This window comes from Alosa sapidissima, chromosome 6 (assembly GCF_018492685.1).
Source record: "Alosa sapidissima isolate fAloSap1 chromosome 6, fAloSap1.pri, whole genome shotgun sequence".
NCBI classification, from domain to species: Eukaryota; Metazoa; Chordata; class Actinopteri; order Clupeiformes; family Clupeidae; genus Alosa; species Alosa sapidissima.
In genome coordinates, this window is record NC_055962.1 from 14,495,736 (window position 1) to 14,518,096 (window position 22,361).

General features: G+C 40.1%; 1 protein-coding gene and 1 long non-coding RNA gene across 5 annotated transcripts in view; one reads left to right on the forward strand and one right to left on the reverse strand.

The window, feature by feature from the left end:
- On the forward strand, positions 1-1,280 carry LOC121712206. Of its 3 annotated transcripts, XR_006032543.1 has the most exons (3): positions 346-413; positions 580-646; positions 889-1,280. It is a non-coding gene; the product is annotated as an uncharacterized LOC121712206 (long non-coding RNA). The 3 variants fall into 3 exon arrangements; XR_006032541.1 differs by lacking the exon at positions 346-413 and adding an exon at positions 1-103 and having other exon boundaries at positions 580-1,280; XR_006032542.1 differs by having other exon boundaries at positions 580-1,280.
- A 4,590-nt stretch (positions 1,281-5,870) lies between these two features.
- The window catches only part of LOC121712188 (cartilage intermediate layer protein 1-like), a 29,582-nt gene continuing 13,091 nt past the window's right edge, over positions 5,871-22,361 (reverse strand). The window contains exons 2-9 of one of the 2 annotated variants that reach the window (XM_042096290.1): positions 22,217-22,309; positions 21,586-21,626; positions 19,968-20,037; positions 19,664-19,678; positions 16,172-16,343; positions 12,226-12,338; positions 6,476-6,650; positions 5,871-6,198 (exon numbers count right to left, since the gene is read on the reverse strand). In XM_042096290.1, coding sequence (XP_041952224.1) covers positions 6,111-6,198; positions 6,476-6,650; positions 12,226-12,338; positions 16,172-16,343; positions 19,664-19,678; positions 19,968-20,037; positions 21,586-21,597 — 645 coding nt within the window. In that variant the 5' untranslated portion in view covers positions 21,598-21,626; positions 22,217-22,309 and the 3' untranslated portion in view covers positions 5,871-6,110. The remainder of the gene's footprint in view (positions 6,199-6,475; positions 6,651-12,225; positions 12,339-16,171; positions 16,344-19,663; positions 19,679-19,967; positions 20,038-21,585; positions 21,627-22,216; positions 22,310-22,361) is intronic. The other variant, XM_042096291.1, reaches the window with a different exon arrangement.

Sequence of the window (22,361 nt, forward strand, 5' to 3'; positions counted from 1 at the left end):
ATGGTGTTCTGTGAGGCTCGTAGGATGAAAGTTGCCGTCGCTGGCAGTAGGCTACTCTGGAGGACAGGAGCGTTTTCTTGTGCTTATTTCACGCTGGGCATCGGTAGGTGGACTTTTATACTAGGCTAACGTATGCGGTTGTGATTCATCTTGAACTGCAGTATCGTAGTCGATGGGCTTTAGCTATGTTTGTTTCTCTTGCTAACCAACAAACAAACCTTGGGCTGCTTGGTTAGTGACGGTAAGGGGGGGGGGATGATTCATACTGTTTAGTTTTATGGTGGTTTTTAAGGATGTTGGCTGATTGTGCTGTTCCGTATGGCCCAATCTCACTGCAGTGTGACAAAAAGCTCCCTGGAATCCTGCCTTATTTCACCCGACATTTGACTAGTAGACTACCCATGTTCATCAAGGTAGGCGATGCATGCTAATGAGCCTAGCAAGTAGCATAGTTGAGTGTTAATGTTCGTAGCGCAGCAATGACGTCTACAGCTGTTCTGTCTTGCCGTAACCAGGCCCTGCCTTTACGTTAGCTATGCCCTGTACATTGGCTCAATATTCCTTTTTTTCCATTTATAGCTGACGCGCCCTCCCTCCTCCACTCTGACCCCTCGGGCCTCTTGCCCATAGCACAAACAAGGCCAAGGTAGGCAGCAATGGCTTACTTGTACTGCCAATTAACCATGCAATAATGATTGGGGTTGCTACATGGGTTTAGAAAAATGTGTATTTGTATGTTATTTATATTTTAAGATTTAAGTGCATCCATTTTGTACTGATTAAAAGTTCTTTGTATTGATAACTGTAAAGTTATGACTTGTGGCATGTAGGTGATAATTGAAGATGATGTATGTTATTAGTAAAATCTTGTTTTCTTGTTTGCTATAGATCACAGCTGGCTGTCAGTATGACAGCCTGACCACTGTTTTCCCCTGATTAAATTTAGTTTGTGTTTTTTTGATTGTATGCTCCCTAGTGGTGACCTGCTCTGTCCTTAGCCCATTATTGTGCCTTCCAACGCCAAGTAGCGGCGCTAGGTTGGTTTATGGTCAGGTTGAGTTAGTTGGTTGTTCATCCCCAGTTTGTTTGTTTTCTGCTTTTCCCTTCTCCTACCCTGTCGGCACTGGCCTAGTCGGCCAGTGTTTTTGAGCAGCCCTCTTAACCATCCGCTCGAGGGCTGCCTCAGTTAATGTTCCCCTCCTGATTTTTCTCCCTTTTACTGGTTTGAGTTTTATTATTTTTATTTGTCTCCTCTTGTCTCCTTGCCCCTCCTAGCTGTGACCAATTGTAATTTTGCTAGATAGCCAATGCCTGTATAGCAGTAGGCTCCTCCTTAGTATATGCCCTAGTGGCCAGTGTGGGTTTCAAACCATTTCATGAGTGTTCTTTAGTGTGATTGATTACTCACTCCTGATGATTGCAGTGTAGTGGCACTTGTGGGTGCGTGTGAGCAGTTTTGTTCCCTCCTAGTCGAGCGACGGCATATGGTATTTTGCTAACTAGTGCTTAAAAGACAGTCACAGCTGTGCCCAGGGGTCCTTGTCTTTGTGTTATCCCCAAGTTTATTGGCTATTATTGTTTGTTTCTGTTCTGACATTCTCCCTGACCAAATCTCCTTTCCCCCTCCTGGAGCAGTTAAAGAGAAATAAAAAGCAAAAATTATTGACCAAAGCTCTCTGTTCCTATCCATTTATTTGGGTCACCTGCAACACACTTAAGGTCCACCTTGTTACATTAGTAATGATTTACACTGTTGATTTGCTACCTATTTCCCTGACCATTTAGGACATACACTAGGCCTATGTGTTCTTTTTTTATGTGTTCATGTCCTTGTGATGTGTGTGTCTTTGTCAGCTAAGAAAAAAAACCATCAACATAAACAACAAAAAGAAAAAAAATACTAATATTGTCTCTTGTCTTGTCTCGTCATCTCACTCCTGATCTGTGCCTTGCCGTGGCAAGTGAGGTTTTGAACTAAACAGGTCTTGTCTACTTGTGTTTGTGTGTCATCTGAATAATATATATTTGCCCCATACATGGAATCAGAGTGCCTACTGTATGTAGTAAATGGAAAATCTCTACAGCAAAAGGCCAGCCTACCGCTACATGCATTTGGTTTGTTTCTGCCATTTATTAGTAATGATTTATACAGTTTGTTTACTACTTACTATTTACCTGAGCATTCAGTATTGTGCAATATAGCATACAGAAGGTGAGGGACATTTGGGGGAAAAGAAGTGGTGCATTTTATCATTCAAACATGCAACTTTTCACGAAAATTCTATAATCCAAGATGGCCGCCACCATATGACGTCATAATATGCAAATTAGATATAAACATTTAATCTCTACATAAACTTTGGGTCATCCTTAATATTTCTCTAATTTACAGAAAGTCTCTATCTCTTATCACTTTTAAGATATAGCCTAAAATCGAACGTTTCGAAAAAAAAACCTCTGGCGCCTAAAGGGTTAAAGGAACCATATGTAAGAAATGTATTTCAATTAATCATAAAATGGCCCTGATATGTCACTAGACATTAAGAAATCATGCTAATTTCAAATACTTATATCACTGACAACAGTAGTCCGGCCAGGATATTGTCATTTAAAAAGTGAAGTTGCAACCCTCAACTCATGTTGATGTTGTGTTTTGTCATGTCATGTGTTTTGGCCTGATGCGCCACCCTCCACCTATCTACTAATCACAAAGTCAGTTGTGTTTCAGCATCCGGGTTGGCAACCTCAAATCAGGGGGGAGGGGGAGGGCATACACCGCTCTACAGTAATTTGAAAGTGATTGCAGTACCAGTTTTGGCCACAATCTTACATATACAAGGATACAAGGAAGTTTATTGTCACATGCATATAGTTACTGGAAGTAAGAAATGCAGTGAAATTATGTCTGTTGTCAGCCTATTTGTGCATTAATGGGGGGGGGGGATAAAGTGTGCTGTAAGTATGTTGGGGATGTGTGTTGGAGAAGCTTCCTGATGAAATAATGTGCTGTGTATGTAGGGGATGGGGGGGCAGTGTACTGCAAGTATGGTGAAGGGACTTACTATTGCAAGCAGAGTACTGTATGTATGATGTATGTGAGTGATGATAGTGAAGATGTGTGTGTGGGCGGGAGGGGAGTGGAGCAGTGACTGTGTGTGGTGTGTGTGTGTAGTGTGTGTGTGGGTAGGTGGGGGCAGTGTGCTGTAAGTATGTAGAGGATGTGTGTTGGAGAAGATCCTGAAGACAATGTGCTGTGTATGTAGGGGGGGGGGGGGACATATGGTTCCTTTAACATTTTTATTCTTTAATAAATGTACTTATGATTTAAATTCTGTGTGTGGCCTCCCTTTCCTGTTTCCACGCTAGAGTCGGCATGTATTAAAGGTGCCCTGCCACCTGCCACACTTATTTCATTACTTTGTGGTAATGTCTGAAGTTCTACCATAGATTCTGTAACATTTTTTGTGAAAAACATGCCTTGGTTACCTTGTTTAAAGCCATTCTAGCTGTATAGAAAGCCTGCAGGAAGACTCCGCTTGATTTGCGCCACTTCTCATTAATATTCAACGAGCTAAGTTGCTTGACTGTAATTGGCAAACAGCTAGTCGGTTTTGTCCATAACATGACAGCTATCAACTAATTTGGCATGAACTTAGCTTGGCTAGCGAGTGCTAGCATTGTCCAAATGGGCATAAAACCTGCTAGGCTAGCAAGTGCATTAAACCTAATAACACTTCCTTGAGTTTACAATATCGTTTTACTTACGGACTGGGCACTGGTCGTAGACTGCCGCGATGGTAGCTGTTATCAACTAATTTTAGCTTTATTGCATGAACTTGGCTTGCGAGTGCTAGCCTTGTCCAAATAGGCATAAAACCTGCTAGGCTAGCAAGTCTATTAAACCTGTATAACATAGTGTAGTGAGAAATTCCAGAGTGTATGTACTGTATTTTAACATTCATTTTAATCATCACCCTAGTCTTTGATTATGCCAAACCCTTTGTCGACCAAACTGCTCTTGTGACCTTTGTCAATCAAATGCTCACGTGACCCATTGTTACTAGACGATCATGAGAACCGCATGAGGACACATGACGACAATAGAGTGGTGAAGTCCCGCCCCTTCCGTTTGCCTCCATGGGACCTATCTTTCAAAAAAATTTGAACGGCAGTCTATGGCGAAAAAGAAATTATTTTCTGGTCCCGGTTGACTTGTGCCTTGAATTACCCATATGATGTTTGTCAATTTTAAAGACAATTTTTCATGTAAAGACATTTGCAGTTTGTTTCGTAACTATTGAATTACAACATTGTGAAAGATCGTAATTCCAACAACTACAAACCCATCAGTCGCGCTAGTGACGTTAGCTCATTCACAGCCACACTAGATTGTACAAGCATACCAGCAACAGGTCTTAATTGGGCTTTCCTTGCCGAAGAAAATACCACGAGTCAGAGGATTAATTAATTAAGTAAGTTGTATTCGTCCATAGACTGTACATTACATACTGTTAAGTGACATAGCAGGCAGCAAGATGCAACCGTTAACTAGCATAACAGCTCTTATCGTTTCATTACGTTGGTGACGTACATCGTTCGAGACGAGAGATGTAGTCCACTGAGTGGAATCGCACAAAACCAACATAACTTTTGAAGTCTATCGAACAACAGTACTTTCTTGACGTGAAAAATTATCTTTTAAATTCACACACATCATATGTGAAATTTGTGGCACAATTCAAACTGGACCAAAAAATAATTGTAATCTCTCCATTAACTCCCGTTCATAATTTTTTGAAAGATAGGTCCCATGGACCGGAAGTATAAGGGGCGGGACTTCACCACTCTATTAATCATTTGATGATGAGTCCTTTCCTCTTGACACAATCAAAGAGGGTGGGCTACGCTTTAAATGCAGAGGGAAGACGCAGCTCTAGAGGTTCAGTTGGCCACCGCCATAAGCGATGAGCTATGCTGGCCTCTGAGCTCGTAGTTCTAACACCATTGTTAACCAATAAACGTTTCACCATGTTTTCAAACCTGCCTCTGTCTGTTTGCACTCAATTTTTCTTACAACAATAGCACTTACTTGAGTTGACAATAACGTTTTACTTACGACTGGGCACTGGTCGTAGACTGCCGCGATGGTAGCCTATACTGCTCCAGGCTTCAGCAGCAACGTTTTTGCAAAGCCTGTGGTATTGTTCCAAAAAATAAACTGAAGCCATTTGATCCTCAACTCAATTTTATCAACCACGTCAAACTGAAGAGCTATTGCAATTGGTCTGATGTCTCCGCTTATTTCTTTTCAGTGGCTAGAGCTGACAGAGGAGGTAGCTGTTCATTTTCACATTCACGACATACTGTAGCACAAACACATATGGACCTATAATGTATTTTTAAAAATACAAGTAAAAATGATTGTGTGGCAGGGCATCTTTAAGGGCCGTTCACACCAAGAACGCTAACTATAACAATAACGGCAAAATAATTATCATTCTAGCTAATATGAATGACGATGTCCACAGATAAACTATAACTATAACAACATGAAGAACGATATAGTTAGGGATCACTTTCAGAGCGATTTGAGAATGATAAAAGCTGACAGCCAATCAGAATCTATCAAATTTTAGCCATCACATTCATCAACACGAGGAGAGACTTTCCCTATCGTTGGTCAGTGTGGAAGCTTTTATCACCATAGTTATCTTTACTGTTCCTGGTGTGAACAGCCCTTAACACTTATGCACACAACAGCAACTGATATCTTGTTACACGCACGTAATACAGATGATATACATGTTTCCTTTCTGATATTAAACACGCCTTCTTTGAGAAGTTTGAACACAACACAACAAACAAACAGGTTTACAAACGTGTTTTTTTTTTTCATGCTACTTTTATTTTTACTTCACATGCTTGTTGACTTTTAAATGATCAAGACAGCACAATAACAACAGCTGTCATTGCTGTTACAGAAATACATCTCATCAACACAGATCACTGCTACACCAGTGTGGGAAGTCCACTTTAATGCATGTACTAATGGTCAATCAAACCCTTGGGTCCTCAGTGGGAGACTCATCCTTCCAACAGCCAGTTCTTCCTCAACAAGGACACCCAAACCGGACTTTGTAGTCCCGGCAGTCTTGTTTGGGCCCGTTCTGGCATACAAGCCCAGTCGTCGGAGAGTAGCTGTACAGAGAGGGGTGGGGGTATAGACATGTGCCAGTCATCGTACTTATAGAGCGAGACATTAATCTTACCCTATGTAATGGGATTTCCCATTTTTACACTTACAGCCCTGAAAAGCCTTTCTTAGGTAAAATCAACTATTTGTTTGTCTGTTTTAAACTCAAACTCCAAGATATATTTTACATTAATACTCACACTCTTGCTGACATATACAAGGGAAGTACATTGTAGTAAAATACATAAATAACTATATTTTGAAAATAAAAAAATCCCTTACTGGAGGAAGTCTTCGCCAGTCAAGGTCGCGGGCTTGTTTGTGTCCACAGTTCTGCTCTCAATGGCGATGGGATTGGCGCAGATCTCTCCAGGGTTCGCATTTTGCAGGTTGGTGAGTAACTCCCAGTCACCCGTACCGGAGGGATCGTCACGATCGTACCACTTTGTCCAGCACACTGCACGAGAGCACAAGAAAGGAAATCTGGTTTAAATAGAACGTCAGATGTGTTGTAGCAGTTATTGTTTTAGTGTACCTATACGGACCCGGTTGGATGAACATGTTAAGATGTGCATGTGAAGGTTTTTCACATGTATCACAGTTGAATAAAGAGTTGCCCTTATGGGCAGAAACAATATATTCAGGGCCAGATGTACGAACACTTTTGCGTGCGTGCATGCGTGCATAATCATTGCCAGGTATGTACAAACAGGCCGCACTGAGGTAAAAGCGCAAACTGCCTGTCGCGGAAGCTGAAAATGGCTACAGAATGCAGAAATGTTATGGACAAAACCGACTAGCTGTTTGCCAATTACAGTCAGGCAACTTAGCTCGTTGAATATTAAAGGTAAACTACATACATTGAGACCAGCACCGATCGGCACGCTGCAGCCAGGGGCTTCTGCGAAGGTAGCACACAGTCGAAAGTGGCACACAGTCTATGAATATGGGGGCGACATATTCCTATTTCGCCCAGGGCGCAGGATTGCCTTACCCCGGCCCTGAGTCTAGCAGCTGTGTTTTGTACCATTTGTAATCTGGCAATGTTAGATTGGGTCATGCCAGTGTATAAGGAGTTACAATAGTCAAGCCTTGAGGTGATAAAAGCATGGATAAGAATTTCAAGGTCATTGTGAGATTAAAAAGGACTTTACCTTAGCTATGGTTCTGAGCTGATAAAAACTGCTTTTAACCACACTACTGGTTTGTTTGTTGAAATTAAGTGAGTTGTCCAATAAAACTTCTTTCCACACTGATTTCTGACCACACTGCAGGCTGGCAGACAGGGGACCAAGTCCATTACTTAGACTGGTGACAGAGCCAAATAAAATTACTTTGGTTTTACTACCGTTTAGTTGAAGAAACCGTAAACAGTATCTTTAGTGAACCGGTTACATCAGATGTGAGTGGTAAGTACAACTGTGTGTCGTCTGCATAGCAGTTATATTGAATATTATGCTTCTGCAGGATAGAACCAAGTGGCAGTATGTAGAGAGAGAATAAAAGAGGACCTAAAATTGATCCTTGAGGGACACCATCTAATTTGACTGAGAAGGTTCTATCTTTCAAATAAGTCAAGTCAAGTCAACTTTATTTCTATAGCACATTTAAAAACAACTGAGTTGAACCAAAGTGCTTACAAACAAACATAAAACAATGACAATGGTACAACAACAATATAACATGGGGGGGAAAATAAATAAATAATTGAAATAATAAACAAATTGGTCAAAAATAAAATAAAGAATAAAGAGTGTGTATGTGTGTGTGTGTGTGTGTGTGGGGGGGGGGGTATTAAGGTAGATTAAAAGCTTGGGATAAAATGAAAGTCTTTAAGTTAGACTTAAAGCAGTCAATGGTTGGAGAGGACTTAATATGTACAGGTAGACTATTCCAGAGTTGGGGGGCAACAACAGAGAAGGCTCTATCACCCTTAGTCTTAAGGCGTATTTTGGGGATATAGAGAAGATTCTGAGATGAAGACCTAAGTGATCTTGGAGTGCTGTAAGGAATTAGTAGGTCACCTATGTAACTAGGTGCCAAACCACTGAGGGCTTTGAAGACAAAAAGTAAAATTTTAAACTTAACTCTGTGCTCCACAGGTAACCAGTGCAGCTTAGCCAACACAGGAGTTATATGCTCACGTTTCTTAGAGCCACTTAATAATCTAGCTGCTGCATTTTGAACTAGCTGAAGTCTGTTGAGAGTGGAGTTGGTCAGGCCTGCATATAATGAATTACAATAATCTAGTGTTTATGTTATGAAAGCATGTATAAGAGTTTCAAGATTGGAGAAGGACAAAAAGGGCTTCAGTTTTGCAATGGTTCTTAAATGGAAAAAGCTGCCTTTGACCACACTATTTATTTGCTTATTAAAATTTAAAGAGGAGTCAAAGAAAACCCCAAGATTCTTCACTGTGGCAGTTTGCAGAGAGAGGTCCTAGTGCATTTTTCAAGACATTTTTCGTTCAGTTGAAGAAAATTTCTTGCCATCCAGCATTTGATGTCACTGAGACAGTTAAAAATATTCTCCAAAGAACAAATGCCATTAGTGTTAACAGGCAGGTAAAACTGAGTGTCATCTGAATAGCAGTGATACTGAATGTTATACTTTTTAAAAATTGAGCCAAGGGGTAGCATATAAAGAGAGAATAAAAGAGGGCCCAAAATGGAACCCTGAGGAACACCACACTTTATAAGGGCAGAGGAAGAGGAGAAATTGCCTAAACTAACTGAAAATGATCTATCACTAAGATAAGAATAGAACCATTGCAAAACAGAACCCTGGAGACCAACTTCATCCTCCAAGCGTTTTAATAGGATGTTATGGTCAATGGTGTCAAATGCTGCACTCAGATCAAGAAGCACCAAGAGGGCGCAAGATCCAGAATCAACTGCTAAGAGAATGTCGTTTTGGACTTTAAGCAAGGCCGATTCAGTGCTGTGCAGAGATCTAAAACCTGATTGGAATTTATCACATATATTGAACTCACTCAGATAAGAAGAAACCTGAGAGAGGACAACCTTTTCTAGTATCTTTGACAGAAAAGGTAATTTAGAAATAGGCCTATAATTCTTCAGGTCACTGGGCTCAAGGTTAGGTTTCTTAAGTAAAGGTTGCACAATTGCACGTTTAAAACCTGAGGGGACCACTCCATTGGTTAGTGAGTGACTAATTATGGCCAATACAAGAGGGCAGATGATGGTAAAAACTTCTTTAAAAAGGTGTGCAGGTAAAACATCTAAGTGGCAGGATGTAGATTTCATATGGGAGACAACCTCAGAAAGCTGGGAGGAAGATATAGCCTGAAACTGTTGGAGGCAGCTAGGTGAAAGTTCTATCACTGAGGGATCCGAATCTGGAGGTGAGATTTGAGATTTTATTTTGTCAATTTTATCGATGAAGAAGTTGAGGAACTTCTCACAGATTTCTGTTGAAGAAGCAAGAGTAGATGACGCAGAGGCAGGATTTATAATAGAGTTAATGGTATTAAATAAAACTTTTGGCCTATGAGCATTATTGTTGATAAGCTGAGCATAATACTCAACCTTTGCTGCCTTAACAGAGTTTTGGTAGGTCTTTAGAGAATCTCTGAAAAGGTCATAGAAGACCTGAAGCTTCTCTTTTTTCCATTTGCGCTCTGCTTTCCTGCAAGATTTTCGCTTTTTTTGATTTTTCAAGATAAGAGGTGAACCAGCTTAACACCGGGCCCCCCAGGCCAACTGTATGTTCCAGGCGTTTTAGTAAGATGACGTGGTCAATCGGGTCAAAGGCAGCACTGAGATCAAGCAAGACCAGCAGAGTGCAGGAGCCAGAATCACCTATGCACCTTTAGCAGGGCAAACTCTGTGCTGTGTGGAGCCCGGAAACCAGACAGAAATGTATCCAGAATATTAAAATTGTTCAAGAAAGACGAGAGCTGTTCAAATACCACTTTTTCTAGGATCTTGGAAATGAAGGGTAGCATAGATTGGCCTGTAATTTTTAAAGTCAGCAGGGTCACGGCTGGGCTTCTTTAGCAGCGGTTGGACAATAGCATGCTTAAAGCTAGAGGGGACCACTCCCTTTGCTAGGGAGCTATGACTATGGCTAAAATGAGGGGGCAGATGATAGTAAAAACATCTTTATGGCTTCATGTGAGAGACCTTAGACAGCTTGGAGGAGGACACTGGTGTGTGCGGAAAAATCAGCCTTGCAACTTTCATCTGACTGGCCGCCAACCTCAGAGTCAGAAGTCTCGTGATCTCTCGATGTAACAAATTGCTTTACAGCACTACACACATACACGCCAGGCACTATAACAAGGTAGTGATAGAGTTTCTCAGACATTCGTCATGGCAGAGCTGGCGACAGGGGCGTAGCACCAAATTCTGGGCCCTATGCACAAGTGGTGGCCAAGAAGGCTGTTAACACTTGTTTTCCCTCATTTCTTTTTTTCTCCCTTTCTTGCCTCTCTTTTCTTTTCTGGGAACCGGATTTAGCTTTCTTAGACTTAGACATCTTCACACAGTGACCGTCTGCATTGCCGCTTCGGCAGAACGTTACTTCAAAAATGCGCCTAGCAGGGGAAGGCGGACTGAACCATTTCGTGCAAGGGAGAGGGAGCCTGTCCTCAAACAATGTTGGCTTGGAAACACAATTTAATACATCAATCAACTGATGCATTTACCCGAAATATTTGCATCTATATTAGTTAATAACATTTATTAAGATCTTTAAATTAAGGAAATTATTTATTATTAAGGAAAATAAAATTCAACTCCTTAGGGGCCCTCCCCCCACTTGGGGCCCGGGTAATTTATTCCCACTCGTCTCCCCACTACGACACCCTTGGCTGGCGAATAGAAGCACAAAGCGAGTACACCGTTGTTGGAGGAACTGGGTAAGAGGAAACGACAGACTGACCTAGCGAGGTGTGTCGTAAAATGTGTATTCTGAAGCTGTAGAGGGAGCTCTGTAGAGAAACTACGAGCAAAATGCGAGAAAACAGTGAAGAAATTGAACAATTGACCCTGAATCAATGCAAACATCCGCCCTTTAAAGTGGAACTTGGCAACTATTTCAACTTAATAAACCCGTTTAGAAATCATTTGGATGGTTAAATGACCCGTTCCGGTGAAAATGGTGACTTTCCCCGCTCCCCCTAGCGTCCCCAGGCAGAAAACCAACCTTGCAACTTTGGGACTACCGTCCTAGTAAGAGAAGTGAGAAACAAGAAACTCGTTTTAAAGGGACACCAGGCAACGTTTTTGTGTTAATTAATCATCTTCGGAAGTTGGTATATGGTTAAATGACTCATTACGGGGCGAATGAAGGCTCTCTCGCCCGCCCCTACTGCCTGTTGGAAGAATATCCCACTTGCAAGTTCGGTGTATCCTACCCGCCGACCGAAGCAGGATCAGTTTACAGCACAGAGGCAGGCTAACGAAACGCTAGAGATTGTTGCAAACGTGTCTATAATGGCAGAGCCGGCGAAGAAGCAGCGAAAACCCTTGACGGAAGACGCAAAGAAAAGGAAAAGAGCTTCAGACCGAGCGAGGGCAAGTTTCGTAGAGAAAAAGCATCAGGCTTGCCTGGTGTCCCTTTAAACTCGTGTTTCTTACCTTGTAACATCCACATTGTTCTACAATGTAAACAAATCCATGTGCTTTATTGTTATTTTTTTTCCAGAGTTTGAAATAGCATAATGCACAACTTCTCCAGCACAGGGGGAAATATAGCTAATCCTGCCAAGTTTCCCTTTAAAGAATCCTTGGACAAATAAAGATTTCTGTTATAATCCACTATTCAGAAAAAAGGTTTCCAATAGCCAGTTAAAATACACTCCTCAATGGTTAGACCTGTAGAGCAACATGTTGATTGGCTAGAATGGTATGTGACTTATTTGGTCTAATGTCCCATCTACACGCAGGAGACAGGTAGCTAGAGGACCACAAGGACAACACAGATGAATGTAGAATTTGACAAATGGTGTACTATATTAAAATCACAGACTGGGACTAATAGGAATGGTTGTCTACAGGTTCACATACTTTTCTCTGTGCCACAGAATGGAGGGTGGCAGATGAAACGGACTTTGTAGTCCCGGCAGAAGCATCTCTCCTGATCTGCGTTCTTACAGATGAGACCAGTGATGTGATCATTCCTGTGCCAAAAATAAACCACCATTAAACTGTATCGTTGCCAGCTCAGCAAACATTTGTTATATATGTCCTTACTGACTATGATAGTGACTACGCCACCCCCCTATATCTAGAGAGGAACCCCTGGAGCTACCCACTCAGCCCCCCAGCTGTAGGCTAATGTTCAAGACAGGGTATCAGGAGGCACAGGTGATGATGATACAAAATTTAATTTATTATATTCTTAGACAAAAGCTTAAAACATCATTTGCGCCCATACAAGCGTGTGGTAGCGAATGGGCAATTCTTGGACTAAACAGGCAAAGGCAATCCTAAATACCGTCCACACTCCCCAGCGAATGGGAGGAGAGGAATACAGGCCAAATAGTAATCAATACTAACAGGTGAAATAACATTAGTCATGCACAGCACACCGGTATCAAATCAAACTAGGCCTAAACCAGAAAGAAATTAAAGAAATAAAAATAATGAATCAAATAGGTTAAACAACACCAATATCACACCAGAGGCAATTTGCACTGCAAATCAACAATGGACCAAGTTACTAAAGCCTATCAGCAACAGAATACCAGTAGCCTTTTATCATAATTAACTGCTGAATCCAACTAGCCCTGTTCCCAAGCAGAATTTTGAGTGTTTGACCATCTAATTAGCATAAACAAAATGGCTGCCAAAATGCTGCCAAAATGGCGATTTTGGGCACTTTCTTCGGACGGGCATCATTATACCATGTAAATAAATTAATATTGTTCACATCTGTGCATCTCAGAAATCTCCCGTGGGCAATAAATAAAAAGTAAAGGCTATGAAAAATATAAAAATGCAAAAAAAACTAGTATTATGCTAATTAACCTTATTATCACCTGATTATACTCTTGACTATGTTTACGGTCCTCTTTGGCAAAGAGTGTGGCCTGACTTCATTGGTAAACATCTTCTTTGTCGTGGGGAGACACATGTTTGGAGTTTAAAATCATTGGAGTTCCTTTGAACTAATCATGAACAACCGTTAACTAACAAGCTAGCATCATATCCTTGATTCCAAATGGGAAAGATGGCCAGCAGTCACATGTTTCATTTGATTAGATTATCTTAGATTCAACTTCATTGTCATTGTGCAGAGTACTGAAAATATATAAGTGTATGTGCAGTATGAACAGTATAAATATCAGTAGAATATCGCTATGTTTAAGTGTAATAAAGTGTGTACATTTATAAATATAAATAGAATACTATGGGTGGGATAGGGGCAAAATGTTCGCCTCCTTGTTGTCCCTGTGAAGGTTGCCATCGACATGGACACCTCCAAGGGCGTAGCTTTCGTCTGAGCTTTGGTGGGGACACTACCCACTAATCCCCCCGAAAAAAAAGGAAAAGCCACTCAACTCTTTCACCAGCCACTATAGATATATAAAATGATTAAAATGTGCTACTGTCCAACTACCCATGATTAAAATGTGCTACTGTCCAACTTGATCTATACTGTGTAGCACATAATCTGATTTTAATATGTATACATATGTAGGCTACTGTATATTTAACATTTATTTTCTATTTGGTCTGTTATGATGTAAAGATGGCATCCTCTGTGCTCCTGTTCTGGCAAATTCTCTTGAAGCACTCTATACTGCAAACAAAATCTACCTCTGGGTACAAATAAAGTAACTTGAACTTGAACTTGCACTAGTTATAAAGTTATTAATCTAGCTATTAATTCACAGGACATTCAATCATTTTACTAACACAAAGGTTATGAAGAAATATGGGTAACACTTTATGGTAAAGGTACATGAATTATCATGAATTCATGCATGAATTAATTCATGATTTATGCATTACTTCCTTTATCCTTTATATCCTATTAATCATCAGGAATTGACATGAATTCACATACTCTCATTCATGATGACCTCACGTATGAACAACACATCAACTAAAGCATTAGGTGTGATGGGTATATCATTGTGATTTATGATTTCTTAAGCATGATCATCATGATTACATGAATTTTAGGATAATTGCTCATGCATTCATCATGTCTGTGGCCCCTCAACTAAAGTAGTGAATAATGACATGTGTTTAGAGAACTCCAGTTATGAGAATTTGAGCAGTGATGACCACATTTTTGGTAGAAAAATAAAGTCATGATCATGGTTAATACATCTTAATTCATAATGATGTGCCCATCGTACCTAATACTTTAGTAATGTGTTCATGTATGAGGTCACAAATGACAAACTATGGACTCAGTAAATTCCTGATGATTAATTAGATATTAATGAATGAAGTAATACATAAATCATGAATTACTTCATGTATCCTTATCGTAAAGTGTTACCGAAATGGGTAAAGGCCTGTGTAACTTAATCCGAGCCTACATACATTACCAACCTAATTAGATAGATAGATAGATAGATAGATAGATAGATAGATACTTTATTGATCCCCAGGGGAAATTCAAGAAATTCGCTTCAATTATGTAAAATGTAATGTAAATCAGGTTTTATGGCCAAGTATACTTGGGTATACAAGGAATTTGTCTCTGCATGTATCCCATCCGTGAATTAGTGAACACACAGGTCACACATTAAAGCACACATTAACCTGGAGCAGTGAGCTGCCTTGCTACAGTGATGCCCGGGGAGCAGTGAGGGGTTAGGTGCCTTGCTCAAGGGCACTTCAGCCGTGGATGTGGGCATGGGAGACTAGTGCTCAACCTTTCCACCACCCACATATTTCCTACTGGTCGGGGATCGAACCGGCAACCCTTTGGTTTCAAGCCTGAAGACCTAACCAGTAGGCCACAATTTTAAACTTTACATATCATCACTACACATCTTTCTTGACCCTCAAAAAAGTCTCATTCGTCAAATACCGTGTGCCTGCTCAGTTATAACATTTTAACAATTACATTTTTCAAAGGTTTTTTCAGGTAATTAACATAGGCATAATACTAGATTTTTTTTCTTTTTTTCACAGCCTGTATCCTTGATCTATTGGCCAAGGGAGATTTCTGTGAACAATATGAATTAATTTACATGGTATGACATCCGCCCAATGAAAGTGCCCAAAATCGCCATTTTGGCAACCATTTTGTATATGCTAATTCGATGGTCATAAACTCAAAATTCAGCTTGGGAACAGGGCTAGCTGGATTCAGCACACCTTAATTATGTTAAAAAGTCCTGTTCCCAACTTTTACTAAAAAAATGCCTCTAGGAAGCACATATCTCAAAAATATCACCTGTCTATGTGTAGATTTTAACAATATCTGCTTTGGTTCCTAACGGGAGCATTTACTGCCTGAAATATCCGATTTTGTTTACCATGCTCTGAGTTATAGTGCTGGCCTGATGGGTCGCCTACTTACGCCGTTTCAATGGCACATGAACGGTTAGACCGAGAATTGTAGCCATGAAATTAAAATGCCACTGGAGCTCCAAGCGGTTGTGTACACACAGCCTTACAACACTGTTTACAGCTCTTCATGTTACGGTAAAATGTCGTTTTTTGGTACATAGCTAATTTAGATACGCTTATGGTGTGGGTGGTTGCGTTTCTTTAGGAGTCCGTTTACCGTCGATCCTGTATTTCCGCCGTCTTGCGTGTATGTGGCACTTAATATCCATTTCTATACAACAAAGACGGCGGAAATACAGGATCGACGGTAATAGGGGGAGTTCCGATAGTTTTTTAATTGAGACAAGGCATTGCCCTTTTCAGCAAACCATTTGTGGTGGGGTGTACGAAGAAAATTATTGTATTATTTTTGAATACATATGCTTACATTACATTATATTATATATTGTATTACAATGCTCTTGTAAACACTCACGCATAAAACACGTTGCCTGCATCAGCCAGGCTGATGCCATCCACACTTGCCACCTCGATGGCGGTGGGGTTGGGGCACATGGTCTTGGGGTACTCCGTCTTCAGGTCACTGACAGTCTCCGAGTCTCCAGTTCCAGTTGGGTCATCATGGTCCATCCAGTCTGTCCAGCACTCTAATGGAGACCAAAGCGTCTGTCAAATCCCATAACCATAACACACCATAACAAACTAGATGTACCGCATAGCGGTACAAAATATGACAGCCGCTCAGTCCTGTACATCCGTTCCGTGAAAATAAATCACACTTCAATTTGTCTCCATATTTTACTCCATCCCCCACTCTTGAAACTTTTGTATGCTTGTTTGGCATGCCTGAGTGTGTGTGTGCGGCTGCACAGAAAGTAGCCTACTGGTGCTGAAAAGGTGGATAGATTGTAGAATAGCCAAAGAAGATGTAGCATTGTTATAAAACCTTTAAAATCTCTGAACAATCACAAGTAGGGCAGTTCATCACAGTTCATCCATTGCAACTGGATTGATGAAAGGTCACTTACACCTGTAGGCTACATTGTATTTGGGAAAAGCAAAAGGTATCAGCATAATGTTATTTATTTATTTATTTATTTTTTATGTATTTATAAACAAAAACATCTCTGTCAGTTCCATGCCGTTTTCAACAGCTATCAAAAACAAAGGTCATTTTTGGATGGATTTTTTGTGAATGTTTCTTCTTCTACATAAGATTTTAGTCATCTTTAGTTCATGTAATACTTTATTGTCAATGCACAAATTAAGTAACAGTAGTCTGAAACGAAATGCTGTTTTACATCTAACCAGTGGTGCAAATAACTGACATGTCCAAATGGGCCTTGATGAAATGCGTCGCTAGACTGAATACACATTTTAACGGGCCAAAGTTGAAGAGCTTTTGTCCGCTATTGTTCGTGCAAATATAGGCTGATTCATGTTCCCTTGCATTCCAGGTCCATGGCTAGTCTGGCTTTCATCAGACCAAGCTCAATCTTTTAAGAAATCAAAAAATAAATAGCGGGCAGATCAGGCTGGGTTCACCCAGCCTAGTCCATAGGCACCCGATATCGTTTAATTTTCCGATTGAGATATACACGCTCTGGCTATTCTAAATGCAAAAATGCATCAGGGAGTTATGACAAAACTGTAACTAACAAACTAGATCCTAATAGAAAGCTGTTAGCTTCCCTAAGCTACAGGTAGGATTATAAGGTAGGCCTATTTACAACATAAATTGGGAATCTCCTTGGGAAACCAATGGCTTACGCCTTACAGTATCAAGCGGACTTAAACTGCCATATCGTGGCGAAAAGTTGTAATAACATTCACGCAGCTCCATGAGTCAAGGAAAGCGCGAATGAAGTAGCCACTTCTAAATGGGACCCACTACACAGTAGCTTAAGGTGTGTTGCTAAAGCAGCCATAATGAAATGAAGGTGTCATTGTTTGGATACTTGACACACACGTGCTTTTTAATTTCACAGACTACAACTACCAAGCTGGAATCAAAGCACATCGATTCCCCTCTCACACCCTGCACACACTTAAAACAAAATAAACAGGCGTCTCAGTCTCACGCATGTATAGGCAAAACTGTATCAGACTGTAACGTTGGTAAATCTTCCATTGCACAGAATGATTTTGTAGCACGTGCAATAAATGACAGTCGAAAGATACAAACAGTGCTGCTATCAATTTGCTTGGTATAACCGCATTTATAGTTTTCTACAAATGCAAGCAATCAAATAGGCCTCCATCACTCAACCAACGCTAACGGTAACATTACCTAGGTCCTTATTGATATTACAAGATTAACATACCTGCAGTAAAAACCAAGCATGTCCGATAAACATCCTCAGATTTATTTCGGCTTCAAGAAGAAATGGGAATTACACTTCATGTGAACATCGTCCTATCCTTATTAGATGTTCGCTGCGGTAAATTACAGTCCTTGTAGGAAGCGTCCATTGTTTTTCCAACCCACTTTTAACTTCCAACAAAATTACGTCTCACTGCAACGATGCGCCATCTAGTGGACAAACGACTACTTATCGCCAATACTGAAAATGCAGCCATGATGATGATGAATATTTATTTTGGCTTTCTTTTAATCCTACTGAATTTGTAATTATGTATCGGCTGTTCTAATACCGATAGTATGTGGGTGCCTGTGTGTGTGCATGTGTATATGTGTGCACCGCCATTACAATGTACACATAACCTAATTTTTTTAGACCCCCCCATGGATGAAATTCTACGAAACTTGGCATACCCCCAGACCTCCAGAGAATGCCAGGTCAATCATACACATAAAATTTGGTGCAGTTCTGAACATCTTAACTGAAGATAGGGGCGATTAAAGCAGAATAATATTGCATTTTCATTTTTTACCGGGGGGAGACCAACATACCATAAAAGATTCTTCATCCTCAGTGCCACGGTTCAGGTAGTTATTTAGGAAAAACTGTTTTTTTTTTTGCGGTTCGGGGGGGCCCAGCACAGGGGGGGGGGCGGGGTGGGGGCATGCATTCAGAGGGTGTCATAATGATCCTACACTTTTAATTTCGTGCAGTTTTGACCTTGTCAGCCAGAGATATTGTGATGAAAACATCTAATTTTTTGCTTTTTAATTTTTAACTAGGTGGCGCTATACATGAAATAAGTGGTAATGGGATGGGTTGACATGCCCCCTTAAGACCTCCTAGAAGGTGGACCTCCTAGGCCCTACGGTTCTCGAGATATTCACAGAAAACTGTCTCCGGCCACCTACAGGCCAGTTGGTGTATAGTAACATAAATTAATTTATTGTGTGGCCCCCCATGAACGGAATTCCACAAAACTTGGCGTGCATACAGAGGGTGTCATAATGATCCTACACTTCCAATTTCGTGCAGTTTTGACTATGTTAGGTCACAGATACTTAATAACAACACCTCATTTTTACTTTTTTGTGTTTAACTAGGTGGCGCTATACATGAAATGAGTGGTTATGGAATGGGTTGACATGGCCCCTTGAGATCAACATACAAAAAAAAATGGTCCTCCTAAACCCTACGGTTTTCGAGATATTCACAGAAAACTGTGTCTGCCCTATCCTCCTTTCGGGGGGTCCAGTCCAGCTTGGGGGCTACAGATCAAAACGAAAAACGATGGTTCCATGCTATCCATGTGGGGTTACATGCCCACCAAGTTTCGTGTACCCCGGTCATTCAGTGTCCCGGGAATCATTGACGGAAATTTGGGCATGCGAAAAAAAAGAAAAATCAGACTAAACCTACAGTATATGACCGCCGCTTCGCTGCGCGGCGGTCATAATAACACACAATGACAAAAATGCACATCTCTTGTATATGTTTTACGCACTGTGTAGTGTGCAGACACTCAGAGAGTGGAACTTTACACAAACACACACACACACACACACACACACACACACACACACACTGCATGTTTTATCACTTACTGATGTGTTCATTGTCTGTGAAGATGAAAGAAAAGAAATGAATGTTAACACAAATATAAACAACACTAACCGTGGAATGATTGGTAGGTTGAGAATACATTTTTGGTGTTCCCCATGGTTCCATTTGAAGTACTTTATGTAATTTAATAACCCATTATATATGTGAAAAGGCATTCATTAATTGACTACATATCCAAAAGTAAAATGAAACAGTCATTTTCTTTTTACTACTTTCAGCAGGACCACATTGCAGACCAACTTTCTTTTAGGCATAGATCATACCATGGTGGTATACGATACATACATGAAGGCTTGGTCAGTTCCGGCAGAGGTTTTATTTGTGCCAAAGAAACGGCAACCAACGCACACACTACCTGGAACCAAACAAAATCATCACCTGAGTTTAAAACAACATTCAGTGTGGGACAAAACCAAGCAGTACCATCTTCACCAATACCATAGTAAAAAGCTTATTTGGCCTGCTATGGTCGCAATGATTTGTTTTGGGATGCTATGCTGTATTTGGATTGGTTGAAATACAAAATACAATACATTGTCTATGTGACGTGTAACAAAAACTCTACTGTAAGAGCCAATTTGAGTTTATTATTTGTTGCAAATTATTATTTGTTTGTTAATTACAATATTGTATTTACCTACTGTAAATTCTTCATTTAAGTTGTGTATAATTATACTTTTATTAAGTGCTTTAATTATATTCGTCAGTTCATCCATCAGGGGAGAGGTGCACTGGGATTTGCTAAGTAGCCTAAGTCATGTGATGCATACGTGTGCTTAGGTTGCATGAGACGGTCAGGCTAAGAAGGCAACACAGTTTTCTGACCGACACTGACGATGAGAAAAAGAGATAGAGCTAATGAGTTTATTCGAACGACGTCTAAAGATATTATGCCAGATTTGTATAGTTTGGTTACCTAGCAACCGAGGCTTATAGACGACAAGTGGGTGCGTTCAAAGTCGCAAACATTAGGCGAACGTTCGCGATGGATTTGAAACATGTTTCAGTTTGCCTTCAGTTTTCCATGAATGTCTGCGAACGTAGTTCTCCACAAACGTTACAAGACTTTGAACGCACCCACTTGTCGTCTATAAGCCTCGGTTGCTAGGTAACCAAACTATACAAATCTGGCATAATATCTTTAGACTGCTGACAAACTGACTGTTTTATGCGTTCGCTCAATAAAGATTATGGAAATGAAACACCACTTTTCCATCAGAAACATATTTGTAAAAAACATAACTTGTATGATATAGAACATTATCGGAATATAGAATCAACATTAACAATTTCGTCGTTATAATAGGTAGGAATGTGGCTCAGTAAGTAGCGCGGCAATTCACGACGCAGGAGATCGGGGTTCAAATCCTGCTCGCTGCAGCAATTTTGAAGGTGCATTTCTCACAGCTTAACCGAGTTAGATAGATAGATACAGTAAATATATAGAGATAGAAGGTTGGGCTTGTGGAACTATAGGCTACGTGGACCTCGCTTTAGATTGGGGGGCTGCAAAATTTACTACAAAAGGTTAAGAAAGGTCTTATAAGCGTATTAGTTATCCACCCTTTTATCTTATACACCATTAACTAGCATTAACATGCTGCTTGTTAACAGTTACAGGCTGCACGTCAACTGTTAACAAATATGCTTGTAAGTAACTTAAAAGGCTGCTTATAAACACTTACAAGCTGCATGTTAACAGTTACTTAATGTTATGAACAGTTAGCTAGCTGTTAGTTATGAATTGTTAACTGCTTATTATGCACTGTTAACGCCTAATAAGCACATGTTATTCTAAAGCGTTACCGATTATTGTAATAATGAAAATAACTTGCCGGACTTAAAATACATTTCTACTGGTGTAATGCAAGACTATTGGAAAAAGAGGGGATGGATTTCATACCAGCAGGATCATGGTGAAAGGCAGGTGAAATCTCAGTTACTCTGTGGGGGAGATAAAAGTAATCTATAAGAATGGTCTTTCTAATATATGGAAAGAACTGGGCTTTGCACGATTATTTAGGCCTGATCATTTGAGATGCTGGTATATGAAACACAAGTAACAGAAGTAAAATTACACTACATTACTGTTCTTGTTACATTGTAAATATATCAGTCTATGAGTAATATTCTGGTACACTCTAGAGTATTAAGGCTTTTACACTACCCTTACTTGAGCTTAACAAATGAGCAATGACAAAATAACAGATTTTTTTTTATTGTGCTCTTAGTGTACAATAAGGGACTCCCAAGTGCAATAATGTGTTTAACACTCATCAGTGTTAAAAGATCCATGTTTATTCATTTAGCTAGTTATCATCTTTAATATCAATTATTTATTTACCTAATATCAATTATATATCTAACCCTTGTCTACACCACTGCACTGCGAATTAGGTTGTATTATTTGTGCACTGACATTAAAGACATTCTATTCTGTTCTATTATATTATATGTATGCTATTCTGTTCTATTCTATGTTATGCTATTCTATTCTATTAATTTTCTTTTATATAAGAAAGAAAATTGCTTACCTGTAAGTCAGAATAAGGACACTGTGTGGACATGTACTGCCCAAGACACCCTGTATTTGTGAAATGGAGTGGACTGCCGTTCTTTTTTATATGCTGCAGACACACACACACACACACACATAACACACATAACACACATAACACG